Here is a 13,028-nt window from a genome sequence, read left to right on the forward strand (position 1 = left end):
AACAGAATCAAGTGGAAAGTGTTAAAAACAAAAAACCACCCACTACTCCAGATCAATTAAATAAAAGGCTCTAAATGTGAGGCCTTAGCATTTGTTCCTTAAAAGCTCCCCACTTGTTTCAGATCTGTAGCCTGGTGAGAGAACCTTTGTCAGGTACATTTTCAGCATATCCACACATATTGCCCCACATAAGTTAACTTGCACAGCCACCAAAGAACAAGCCTGTTCTTGGCTCCCAAGATGTCCTACCGTCCTCTTCCCCACTTAATGTTCTCTTCCCTTGACCCTGTGATAGGACAGTTTCCTACCTCTCTGAGCCCACATCTCCATGTCCTTGATTGGTGTTACTCTGCTGGCATTATCAGTATAATCCTAGCTACATTTACTGAGTGCCAGGCATTTCTCTGCATGTTTTAATATCTGTGACTTGCCCTATTCTCTTGCTAAACTATAAACCTCCTAAGATATTTTTAATTCATCTGTTTTTTTTTTTCCCTTTAGCACCGAAGCTTACCAAGGACCCTCAGTGTATATTCAAATTGAATTATGTTTTGAATTTCAGGAAGATGTGAAATTGCTTTCCCATCTGCTCCAGGCTTTAGAATTTGGGGCACCCCCTCACGGAGGAATTGCCTTAGGTAAACAACTCTCCTTGTCCAAGCTAAATTTCATTCCATAATTCTGTGTCTCAAATTTGGGCTCAGTTTACAAGCAAGGGCAGAGAAGGAAAGGAGAGGGTAAAAAGGATAGGGTGCAAGGAGCCCAAGAATTCTAGAAGAATTTAAGTTTATATTTTCATTTTGTTATTTCATTGATACAGGTTTAAAGTGCATTTTACTGGTTAAAGGTAAAACTCGACTGATAATTTGCATTTGAAAGATTTCTTAATAGAATAAAACTTCAGTCTTAAGTCAGTATTGCTCAGATCCCTGGGGGCTCACAGATGCATTCATAGGAGTCTGGAAAGCACAGCTCCCCAAGTATTCAGCTTGTGTGAAAGTAGGAATATGCCAGTGCCCTTCTGCTGTGGTTGCTCACCTTGCCTTTTTTTTTTTTTTTTTTTTATATCAAACATGGAAGAGTGTGAGAAATTTTCAGAAGCTCACCTAGACTGTAGGTCCTCACTAGCAAGGGCTTTTTTTTTTAAACAATTTTATTTATTTATTCATGAGAGACAGGGAGGCAGAGACATAAGCAGAAGGAGAAGCAGGCTCCCTCCTGGGAGCCTGATGCAGGACTTGATCCCAGGATCCCAGGATCACAACCTGAACCAAAGGCAGACACTCAGCCACTGAGCCATCTAGGTGCCCCACCAGCCTGGGCTTCCATCTGTGTTCTTGGAGTACGCTGCACAGCACTTGATTTTTGTCAACCTTTAGAAAACCCTTGCTAAGGACTTATTAATTGCTGTGACTTAATTTGAGCCTATAAACATCCTGAGCATTTTTCTAGAATAAGATAGAAAAGAACCTTTCAGACAAACAGAAGTTCCCTTGAAAAGGCAGGGAACTCTGCTTTGCTGCAGCTTGTTAAAGACTTGTATTTAAAAGTTCTTTACAACCTTTGTGGAAAAGTTCTCACTCCCAGCCTTAGATTACATTCTCATCTGTTACCTTTGTATTTTACTTCCAGGGTTAGACAGACTGATCTGCCTTGTCACTGGAGCACCAACCATCAGAGATGTCATAGCCTTCCCTAAGTCCTTCAGGGGGCATGACCTCATGAGCAATGCCCCAGATTCTCTCCCTCCTGAGGAACTGAAGCCCTATCATATCCAAGTCTCCTGGCCAGCAGACTCAGAAGCAGAAAAGAGCTCATTGAATCAGCCATACTGTCCAGAAAGTTGAGCTTTTGGGTTTCGTCTCCTTTGCTTCCCGAGGCTAAAAACAGATGTGGACTTCTGCCAGGGGTCTGATAAGCAGGTCATTAGGTGGGAGGAATCCGGACCATGTTCTCACCACAACTAAGAAAAGAAGGTATCCGATTTTGACTTGATAACATGCATTATTAGGATTTTTTGTTTGGGACTTTTTTTGCAGTTTCTGTTATTTGGAGAGGTATGAAAATGGCCCTTTGTCTGAATAATATACTAGCTTAGTGTTTTCTCATCATGTTTTTCGTGCTTGGATAGTAGATTGTTCACTTAAGACAGAAGTAATCAGACCATGTGAAATGTAGGGAAATGCTTGCCCTTTAGACTAGTCAGTTGATGGAGGGGTCAGTTCAACCACCCTCATCAAGAGAGTCTATAAATTAAGCTTGATAGTGACCTTTCAACTATTAGCATAATATAGTAAGAAACATCATGATATAATGCAAAAAAAAAAAATTTACTGAAAGTCACAGAATCTTAGCATTTCACCTTTACATAATCCTCCTTTCCTGCTTATATGAAATGGAAACACTATTTGCTCTGGCTACCTCATGGGGCTCTTCTTGCCAGAACTAGAGAAAATGATGTATATGAAAGGAAATGTAAGTGAAAAAGCTTTGAAAAACTATAAAGCATTGTACAAATGTAAGATAATGGTATCATTTATCTGTAAACAGATACAAGTATACCTATGTATCTTATAGCCTAAGATTTAATAAAACTGATATATAATAGTATAAGAAAAACAGTAATTTTATTAATTAGCTTTCTGTTTGTGTTTCTTTTTTTTTTTTAAGATTTTATTTATTTATTCATGACAGACACAGAGAGAGAGAGAGAGGCAGAGACACAGGCAGAGGGAGAAGCAGGCTCCATGCAGGGAGCCCGATGTGGGACTTGATCCCGGGTCTCCAGGATCATATCCCGGGCTGAAGGTGGCACCAAACCACTGGGCCATTGGGGCTGCCCTCTATCTTTAAAAATAATTATTGGGGTGCCTGGTTGGGTCAGTGGATAGAACATGCAGCTCTTGATCTTAGGGATGTAAGTTCCAGCCCCACATTGTATGTGAAGATTACTTAAAAATAAAGTCTTTAAAAAATAATAAAACAATAATAATACCTAAATAGCATTTCTCCTCAATCATAAGTAATTGAAAATACTGATCTTGGGCCAACCTCGAATATATAGAAAAGTGAACACCGACTATTGTAATTTTCTTACACATTCTATGACATAAGCAAAATTTATAATAATCATTATGAAATGAGAACTAGGCCTTAATTAATGAAAGTGTTCTTTTCTCCTTTATCTTCACTTTTGCCTTGACGTTCTTTTGAGGTATAATTTCTAAGTACCAAGTATCAGTCTTATATCCTTGCCTAGTTTTCTTAGTGTTCTAAGCAAAACAATCCTATGGTTGTTTCTATTTGAAAATAAAATCAGCTTTCCTTCTGGTTTTAATCCGGTTTTAATCTCTTGCTCAGTAGACCAAGAAGAGTGTGAATGTTTCTCACTTCTGCAGAAAAGTGGTTCACCGTTAGGTGGAGCTATTCTCTAAGTCCTTTTTTTTTTAGTTTTTATTGAAGCTTGATTTCCCAACATATAGTATATCACCCAGTGCGTCATCACGTCAAGTGCCTTCCTCAGTGCCCGTCACCCAGTCACCCCATCCCCCCGCCTGCCTCCCCTTCTACTACCCCTTGTTTCCCAGAATTAGGAGTCTCTCATGTTTTGTCACCCTCTCAAATTTTTCCCACTCATTTTTTCTCCTTTCCCCTATAATCCCTTTCACTAATTTTTATATTCCCCTGTGCAAGTGAAACCATGGTATTATACTAAATGAAGTAAGTCAACCGGAGAAGGACAATCATAAAAAGTAAGTCCTTGAACCCAATCTTCCCATCTGTGAGTGTACTCTGGAGCGAGAAAATTCTTGCTGGCAGGGCCTTCCTGGTGAGAAAGGGTATCCAAGTCTGTCTACCCTTTCTCGGTGGAGAGAATTTGTAGAGATTCCATTTAACAGTTGGGGAAATGGAGTTTACTTCCATTTATCCCCTGTGGGATAAGTGTAATTCACTATTGATTGTGGGAAGCCTGATTCTGACTAAAATGTTGTCTTTCTATCCTGGAAATGAGAGTTCCAGAAGACACTTAAAATCCAGAGAATATATTCTAGGCTATAAATACCAAAGGCTACCAGTCCTCAGAAGTCAAACAGTCCTATATTTCAAAGACCTGGTCATTTTGGGCATCTCTTGGCTTTTCTTCAGTCTTGCCTCTCTGGGGAAAAAAACAAAATGCTTATTCTGAAATCCAGGGAAAAGTCACTATTTTAATCTTTATGAGTGGGGGTGAAATTTTAAATTGTCTTTTCTCAAAAATTAAGAAACTACTTAATGAAGTTGAAAATAAAACAGCCAAGACTTTGAAAGGCACAGTGTGATCATACACCAGACGCTGAGTTTATTTCAAATCCTATTTCCCCACTTTCCTAAGAAATTTAGATTTATCCTGTGTTGCAGGTTTCAAAAACATGGTAAGCCAGTGCCAGCTACAACGTCAGTAGTTATTTTTATTAGCTTCAAGAGAGCTTTGTCTTATGAACAATATTTCCTTGTTGGGAACAGATTTGTCAGATGATGAGTCCGATGGGATCGCTTTATGCTCTTGGGCTTTCCCTGCATAAAATGATGCATCTATCCAACTACTCCAGTATTCCCTTCTCCAAAGAACCAGAACTCTGTAGCACTGATCACATTCCTTGCTACTGGTTTTTTAAGCATAACCCATCCTAAAAATACTGCCTTAAGAATACTTTTTTTCCCCTTATTTTGAGGAAGGTGAGTTACTTTGTAACATGAGAAATAACCAAGTACATTGTAAGAATATCAGAAGAGACAGCTGTGTAAAGAGTTACACATATAAGTCCTGCAGTAGTGCACATTTGAGTCAGTCTTCTCTATTTAAGACAATGTACTTGGTAGAAAGAGCTTGTGTGAGTTGGACAAACCTGAGTTGTTATTTTCGTTGAAATATATGAAGAAAACCTGGCCTCACATAAGTGTGAAGTTGGAAAAGGGAGAAGTATGTCAATGGCCTTCCTGATGATTATGGGTATTCTTCTTTGATACTATACAAAAGCTTAACAGGTTCCTTAAAGGTTAGTGGCAATGTGGAATCTGAAATCCTATTGATAAACTTTTCTAAAGACCATTGGGTTGACCTTGTATTTTGAATACAACTTTTATGCATGCTTTTGTAACACCACACATTGATCATTTGGAAAATATTGGTACACTGAGTTATATGTGTCTTCCAAATGTTGACGTACTTCAGCGCACACAATATATCTAAAAAGTGACATTAATATCACCACTGATCTCATCACAAATCTTTAAGTATGAAGAAGCCATAAGGGCACAGTGACCGGTACAAGCTTTCCAAAATTCTGTTTTTCATTTGAAAGCTTGAATTTCCCCATTGCCAACAAAGAAAGACCATCAGTTATTTTCCAAACTTACTCATTTTTTCTTTTTTTTTTTTTTTCTATTTTAAGATGTATTTATTTAGTAAGAGAGAGAGAATCCCAAGCAGATTCCAGGCTGAGCAGGGGGCCTGCTGTGGGGCCTGATCTCACAATCCTGAGATCATGACCTGAGCCAAAACCAATTAGACACTTAACCAACTATACCACCCAGGTGCCCCCAAACTTATCATTTGTTTTGATTTTTTTTTATTACTTAACAAAGCTTCATCTTTTTATTTAGCTTTCTGACTCTGTGCTTGTGCCTTCAACACTTTGACAACGATTTTCTGTTCCTCAAAAAGGAAAGCATGTTTGATCCTGTCACAAACACAGCACACATAGAACCACTATAGGCCCTGCTGACGTGTTTTTTCATTTTAGACAATCTCATAAGGACTTTAGGTCTCACGGCATGAACTCCTCGAAGTCGGCCTGGACACATCCACATGCAGACTCTGGTGCTTTCCCAACCTTCTTGGTATAAAGGTAAACGATTCTATTACCAGGGGTCCGGGACAGCGTAGTTTTGCTAGAGGCTGTATTGTAGGACAGCCTATAACGGTATGTCAAATGCTGAACTATTCTGAACGCCTAGAGATGCTGTCCCTGGAAGAGCCTTATTCGTTTTTTCAGAAAATATCTGCCAAATACCCAAATATGAATAATCTCAACTTGTTAGCCTTGTTTTAAGCAAAAATGATTATTGTATGGAAAAAAGCACATAGTTCAGCTTGTTGGAGCACCTGACTGGCTCAGTCAATGGAGTGTATGACTCTTGATCTCAGGGTTGTAGGCTCAAGCCCCACATTGGGTGTAAATTTTTTATTTAAAAAATAAATAAAAGATTCAGATGTCTTTAAAAAAAAACAACTGCACGTTATTTTTCTAGAAAAAAAAATCATACTTTGTTATATGATGGAATGCTTCTCATGTATGTCCTCCTCTGTCAAAATATTTAAATGACGCGTATTCAAAGTCAGGATTCAATAAGTAAAATTCCAAAATGATGAGCAATATATCAAAATTTGTAATCTTTACGCTTCTCAAAAAGTTTTCTGATTTAGATAATGGCACTTTTATATAAGAGGGAACAAGAAAGCATATACAAAGAATACATAGAAGTTTTATATATAAAAAAGTATATAAAAATTTAGAAAACTAGATTTTGGGGGCAGTTTTTAGAATACTATTTCAGGCAGTGGGAGGTTTATAAATGAATATTTTGGTACACAACTACTATTCATATAACATCACTGAATATTTAAACAATAGTAGCTTAGGACTTCACTTTAGCAATATGGTAGAGTAACTATCCTAGAAAATCTTGTACAGAACACCTAAAATTCCTACATAAAATATTTCTTTGAATCTTTTTATTTTTTTTTTAATTTTATTTAGAGAGAGAAAGAACAATTAGAGGGAGAGGCAGATGGAGAGAGAATAATCTCAAGCAGGTGCTGTGCTGAGCACGGAGCCTGACATGGGACTCGATCTCATGACCCTGAGATCATAACCTGAGCTGAAATCAAAAGTCAGTCATGTAATCAACTGAACTATCCAGGCACCCCTCTGTGAATATTTTGAAATGTATAAATAAACTAGTAAGAAAGTAAGGGAGCTCCTTAGAGACCAGAAATGTCTGGACACTGATGTAATTAGGTGCTGAAGTTGTCAGTGTCCTGGGGTAATGCTGATCTGGTGTGACCTAGGGGTTTGGTTTTGATGGATCATGAGAGGAAATTGGCAAACAAAGCCTACTGCCTCCTGTGTAAGTTGAGAACTTAGATAAGAGATCCCCATGTAAAACAAGTTCCTGAAAGGATACCCCCTCAGTAGAGGGTGATGATGAAGAAACTTTTCTGTTTGCTTTGGCTCTGGGTAATAGCCCAGGGAAAGGGAGGGGGGGATGGTGGGGGAAGGGGTGTTGGTGGGGAATCTGCTCTGAGCATTAACAGCCACAAGCTGACACTTAACAGAGGTTTGAACAATTTCCAAGCTAAGCTTCATAGTGTTCCTAGGTTGATAAAAGCAAATGCAAAAGAAAACCACTTAAGCCCAGTTCTCAAAGAATTTCTGAAGATAAAGTTCCAAGGAATATAATCTCAGAATTCTTTTTATCACAAAACACCCAAGGAAACAAGCTGCTATTGAGACATGATCTGCAGACAAACAGAATCAGATTTGCAAATATTTAATGTATTGGTACTATCGGAGCCTGACAACAAACCATATATGATATTTATAGAAATAGAGAATTAAATTTGTGAGTAGGGTATAAGAAATGATAAAAATAGCCAGGCAAATTTGGAGGGGAATAAAGAGTATTACATATAGGGACACCTGGGTAGCTCAGTCTGCCTTCTCAGGTCGTGATCCTGGAGTCTTGGAATCAACTCCAGAGTCTGGCTTCCTGCTCAGTGTGGAGTCTGCTTCTCCCTCCCCTTCTGCCTCTACCTCTCACTCATGCTGTCTCTCTCTGTCTCTCTCACTTGCTCTCTTTCAAGTACACAAATATTTTTTAAAAAATAGATATAATCATTAACATTCAATAGATGAATTAAAAAGACAGTTGACGGGGATCCCTGGGCGGCTCAGCGGTTTAGCACCTGCCTTTGGCCCAGGGCGTAATCCTGGAGTCCTGGGATTGAGTCCCACATCGGGCTCCCGGCATGGAGCCTGCCTCTCCCTCCTCCTGTGTCTCTGCCTCTCTCTCTCTCTCTCTCTCTCTCTCTCTCTCTCATAAATAAATCTTAAAAAAAAAAAAAAAAGAATTAATGAGCCAAAAGATAAACCTGAAGAAATTATTCAAAAACCAGCACAGAAAATGATGGAAAATACAAAAGAGAGTTAGAAAAAATTAAAGGAGTAAAAAGGACTAAGTATGTCTAATCCGAATGCCAAAATGAAAAATAGAAGAAATTGAAGACAGGAATTATTTGAAAAAATGATGACTGAGAACTTAATAATTGAAAGAAATTGAGGAAAGCAAACAAATCTCAAGTACTATAAAGCAGTTTAAAATTTATACCTTGATTACAGAACTCCAAAACCAAAGATATAATCATAAAAGCAACCAGAGAGAGACAGGTACTGTACAAGTATTCTATCTTCAAAGTGCTCAGAGAAAACAGCCGTCAACCTAGAATTATATAGCCTGCAAATGTTTAGGTAACTTCAGACAAACAACTGAGAAAGTTTACCACTAATGTATCTGTTCTAAGGGAATTTCTTTTTTTTTTTTTTTTAAAGATTTTACTTATTTGACAGAGAACACAAGCAGGGGCAGAAGTAGGAAAAGGAAGAAGCAGACTCCCAGCTGAGCAAGGAGTTGATGTAAGGCTTAATCCCAGGACCCTGGAATCATGACCTGAGCAGCTGCTCAACCCGCTGGGCCACCCAGGCGCCCCTCTAAGGGAATTTCTAAAGGCACTTTAGGAAGAAGCAAAAATAATCCACAAGTAGGGCTGCCTGATTTTGCAAATTAAAATACAGGAAGCAAAATATAAAATAAAATAAAATAAAATAAAATAAAATAAAATAAAAATAAAATAAAATAAAATAAAAATAAAATAAATAAATAAATAAAAATAAATAAAATAAAATAAAAAAAATAAAAATAAAATAATACAGGAAGCCCAGTCAAAATGGATTTTCAGAAGCAACAATTTCTTAGTGTAAGAATGTCTCAAATGTTGCAAATATTGTGTGGGAGAAGCAGGCTCCATGCAGAAAGCCCAGTGCGGGACTCGACCCTGGGACCCCGGGATCACACCCTGAGCCAAAGGCAGATGTTCAACCACTGAGCCACCTAGGCACCCCTACTTTAGACTTTAAATGTTTACATTAAAATGCCTGAGGTAAGGGGCGCCTGGGTGGCTCAGCGGTGAAGTGTCTGCCTTCAGCTCAGGGTGTGATCCTGGAGTCCCAGGATCGAGTCCCACATCTGGCTCCCTGCATGGAGCCTGCTCCTCCCTCTGCCCGTGTCTCTGCCTCTCTCTCTCTGTCTCATGAATAAAGAAATAAAATCTTTAAAAATAAATAAAATGCCTGAGATAACCACTAAAAGAATAGAACTAGAGTATTTAACTTCCAAAGAAAAGAATGAAAAGGAAAAAAGAAACAATTTGAAATATAAAAATAAGGCATGCATGAAAAAAAAAGAAGGAAATAAAAGAAATAGAGGGAAGGTGGAAGGAAGGAAAAGAGAAGGCAAAAAAACCCAGAAAAAGTGAGTCACCATATTTGTGAATTTAAAGGTGCAATATAGCTATCAGTTCTTCCTAAAGTGTTAATAAATTCAATTCCAATCAAAGGAGAAAAATACATTCTTTATTGTTCAATTAATATAAAACTCTAGAAACAGGTTAATCTATAGAAATAGAGTTGATCAGCTGTCACCTGGGGATGGGGAGATGGGAAGGCATAAGGAATTACAGAGGGGCCTGAGGAAGCCTTTGGTTGTATGCAGTATCATGAATAAATGAATGAATGAATGAATAAGTAATAAATAAAAGGTGCCAGTCTTTCCCACCATGCTACCTGGTACCTATACTCTAAAAATGGATAAGACCATATTGTGTTAGCGTCACATTTACATGAGCCTGGAAGTAATATAATAATTGTAAAGCCTTTGTTCTGCCTTACACAGTGGCACAGTCCTTTCCTCAGGTGTTTTATATGAAAGTGCTTAGTAGAGTCCCTGCCATATGTCCCTGGATGTTGTTAAGTTCCACACAAAGGTAGCTTTAATATCATGTGACATTCCTTTTCCCAGACATTCCGAGGTCATCCTGGAAACATGTAATAGTTCCTTAGATTTATGATCAGAACAAGAAAGTGCATCTGGAGAAACTTGTTTGTCTCAAATGTCTGTCAGCCAGCCCTACCTTCCAAGTATAGCCAGCATCTGATACTTTTTTGTACCTCCAGGCCAGCACCCTGGTTTGGGTGACCATCTTCCACGGCAAAAGCTTGTAACAGTCTTGCTTGTTAGATTGTTAGACCCCCTCAGCCATCTGTCCGTAGGGCCAGATCACTCCTCTGCTCAAAACCTTCCAGTGGTTTCCCATCTTAGAGAAAAGTTGGAGTCCTTACAGTGGCCTCCAAAGCCCTCCATACCCTGCCACTTGCTACCTGCTGACCATCTCCCCTGAGCTCCGTCTGTCCCATCCACACTGATGTCCTTGCTTTTCCTGGTGTTCACCAGGCATGAGCCCATGTCCAGGCCTTTGTCCTAGCTGTCACCTAGCAGTTTTCCTCCAGATAATTGTTCACTCCCTAATACCCGCATGCCTTTGCTCATGTACTGCCTTTTTGGTGAAGATTTCCCTGACGACCATATCCAACCTTATTCAGATGAGCTCCTGCCACCCATCAGCATGCTCTGCCCTCCTTTCCCTGCTTTATTTTTCCTCTGTGGTATTAATCACATTATCTGGCATGCTGGATTTTATTTGCACAATAGAATGTAAGCTACATGAGGGCAGGGATTTTATTTTTGTGGGTTTTTTTTTTTTTTCAGTATCTATTCCCAGCACTACTTGGTATAATAGTTGTTCAGTAAACATCTTTTGAGTGAATTAAGTGAATGAATGATTATTACAGGCCAAGCTCTGGGCGAATTGGGAGGGGGGAATCATGATGATGAATAGATTGTAGTTCCTGTCATGACTTGATGGAGTTTTTTGCCTGGTAGAGACAAGACACACAAACAGATCATATTGACATGGCATGGTGGGGTTAGATGAAGCCATGCACAGAAGAGACCCTGAGACAGACCTCACCAACAGGGAAGGCCTCCTTAAAGCAGATACTCTACTCAAATGCTGGCAGCTTGCTGCTGATGGTAGTTTAAGTCTTAGCAAGTATTGACCTTTTTACTTCTTTACATTTTAATTTGTGTTCAAAAAAAAAAAAAAATTAGTGGCAGCCCTGGGTGGTTCAGTCTGTTAAGCAGCTGCCTTCGGTTCAGGTCATGATCTCAGGGTCCTGGGATCAAGCCCCGCATTGGGCTCCCTGCTCAGTAGGGAACCTGCTTCTCCCTCTCCCTCTGTGCTCCTCTCAATCTCTGAGGCTCACGCTCTCTCGAGTAAATAAAAATTTTTTAATTTTTTTAAAAAGATTTTATTTACTTATTCATGAGAGACAGAGACACAGAGGGAGAAGCAAGCTCCATGCAAGGAGCCTGACGTGGGACTCAATCCCGGGTCTCCAGGATCATACCCTGGGGCCGAAGGCAGGTACTAAACCACTGAGCCACCCAGGCTGCCCCAGAAGAAATTATTTTAATGAAGTACAGTTGACACAGTGTTATATTAGTTTCAGGTGTACAACATAGTAATCCAATTTCTCTGTATGTTGCAGTATGCTCACCATAAGTGTATCTACCATCTATTACCATAGGATACTATTCCAAGATCACTGATGATACTCCTCCACTGTAACCTTTCATCCCTGTGACTCATTCATTCCACAACTGGAAGCCTGTACCTTCCACTCTTCTTTGCTCATTTTGCCCACCCCTCCACTCTGGCAACCATCAGTTTGTTCTCTGTATGTATGGGTCTGTTTCTGCTAGCACTGACTTGGGGGCACCTGGGTGGCTCAGTCACTTAAGCAGCTGACTGTTGACCTCAGTTCAGGTTGTGATCTCAGGGTTGTGTGTTCAGGCCCCACCTTGGGCCCCATGCTGGGATGGCTTGAGATGAATAGGTCACTTAAAGGAACGTTAAACCCAAGTCCAATCAGCTTTATCATCTGTGCATCACAAAACACCAACACTTCCCCTGGCTTAACACCAGGAGTAAAAGAGAAGGAAATAAAGTTTATCCTTTCCAAGCTCAAGGATTTTCAAGAGCATGAAGATCCCTTTAAAATACATACATGTACAGCTTGAAAAGTCCATTTATCTACCTTAGAAGCTGTGACATTTGGAGGCTAATTAAGCACTCGTTTTGAATTCTGGAATCCAGCTTGAGAACATAATTACATGGAGAATCTTTGTGCGCCTAGCAAGACAATTAGTAAAACAGATGACATACTAAACTAGAATTGCCATTTGTTGGCCTTCTGGTAGGCTGGGGTCAACTAATGGGTTATTTCCATTATGCTCAACGAAAACAATTTACATGTGCTTTCACTTAGTAATGGGTGTAATTTTCCAGGGGGCCAAATCACATATTGAAAGAATAAATGTGGAAACCAATTATTCAAACTGGAGTTCCTGGCAACAGAACAGTATCCTACACACCCATCCCTCACCTCCATCGGTGTATAAACGAAAAGTTAGATTACAGGTTCCAAGGATTGGAGAGCACCTTGTAACTTTTGTAGTCCAAGCTCCCCACCCAGTGCCAGGAGCTTAAATCATGTTAGGGTTTTTATTTTTTTAAATCAGCCCAGCCCCACTTTTGGATAACCCCAAGTCTGAGTTCCATAAAGCTCCCAAGTCTTTCCCAATCTTCCCTCAAGTCAGCTATGCTGGTTCTAGGTACACACTGGGACTTTTCAGACCAAACGCCAAGACCTTTAATATTCCTGCTTGTAGGTTCTAGTGGTTTTGGCCCTCCAAAGTAGAATTATCTTTCAGGGTACTAATTCTGCCCATTACAATGGTGATACAGTATA

At 39.5% G+C, this 13,028-nt stretch overlaps 1 protein-coding gene and 1 pseudogene across 4 annotated transcripts in view; one reads left to right on the forward strand and one right to left on the reverse strand.

Annotated features, from left to right (window-relative positions):
* DARS2 (aspartyl-tRNA synthetase 2, mitochondrial) overlaps positions 1 to 3,337 on the forward strand; it is a 28,092-nt gene extending 24,755 nt beyond the window's left edge. For 3 of the 4 annotated variants that reach the window (XM_055319298.1, XM_055319297.1, XM_055319299.1), the window contains exons 17-18: positions 563 to 638; positions 1,633 to 3,337. In XM_055319298.1, the coding sequence (XP_055175273.1) occupies positions 563 to 638; positions 1,633 to 1,847 (291 nt within the window). In that variant the 3' untranslated portion in view covers positions 1,848 to 3,337. Of the gene's footprint in view, positions 1 to 501; positions 639 to 1,632 lie in introns of those variants that run through there. The other variant, XM_055319300.1, reaches the window with a different exon arrangement.
* Positions 3,338 to 5,473: 2,136 nt separating this feature from the next.
* Positions 5,474 to 10,357, reverse strand: LOC129505783 (60S ribosomal protein L34-like; annotated as a pseudogene).
* Between the last annotated feature and the right edge of the window lie 2,671 nt (positions 10,358 to 13,028).

Source organism: Nyctereutes procyonoides, unplaced genomic scaffold, assembly GCF_905146905.1.
Source record: "Nyctereutes procyonoides isolate TBG_1078 unplaced genomic scaffold, NYPRO_anot_genome, whole genome shotgun sequence".
Taxonomy (NCBI): domain Eukaryota; kingdom Metazoa; phylum Chordata; class Mammalia; order Carnivora; family Canidae; genus Nyctereutes; species Nyctereutes procyonoides.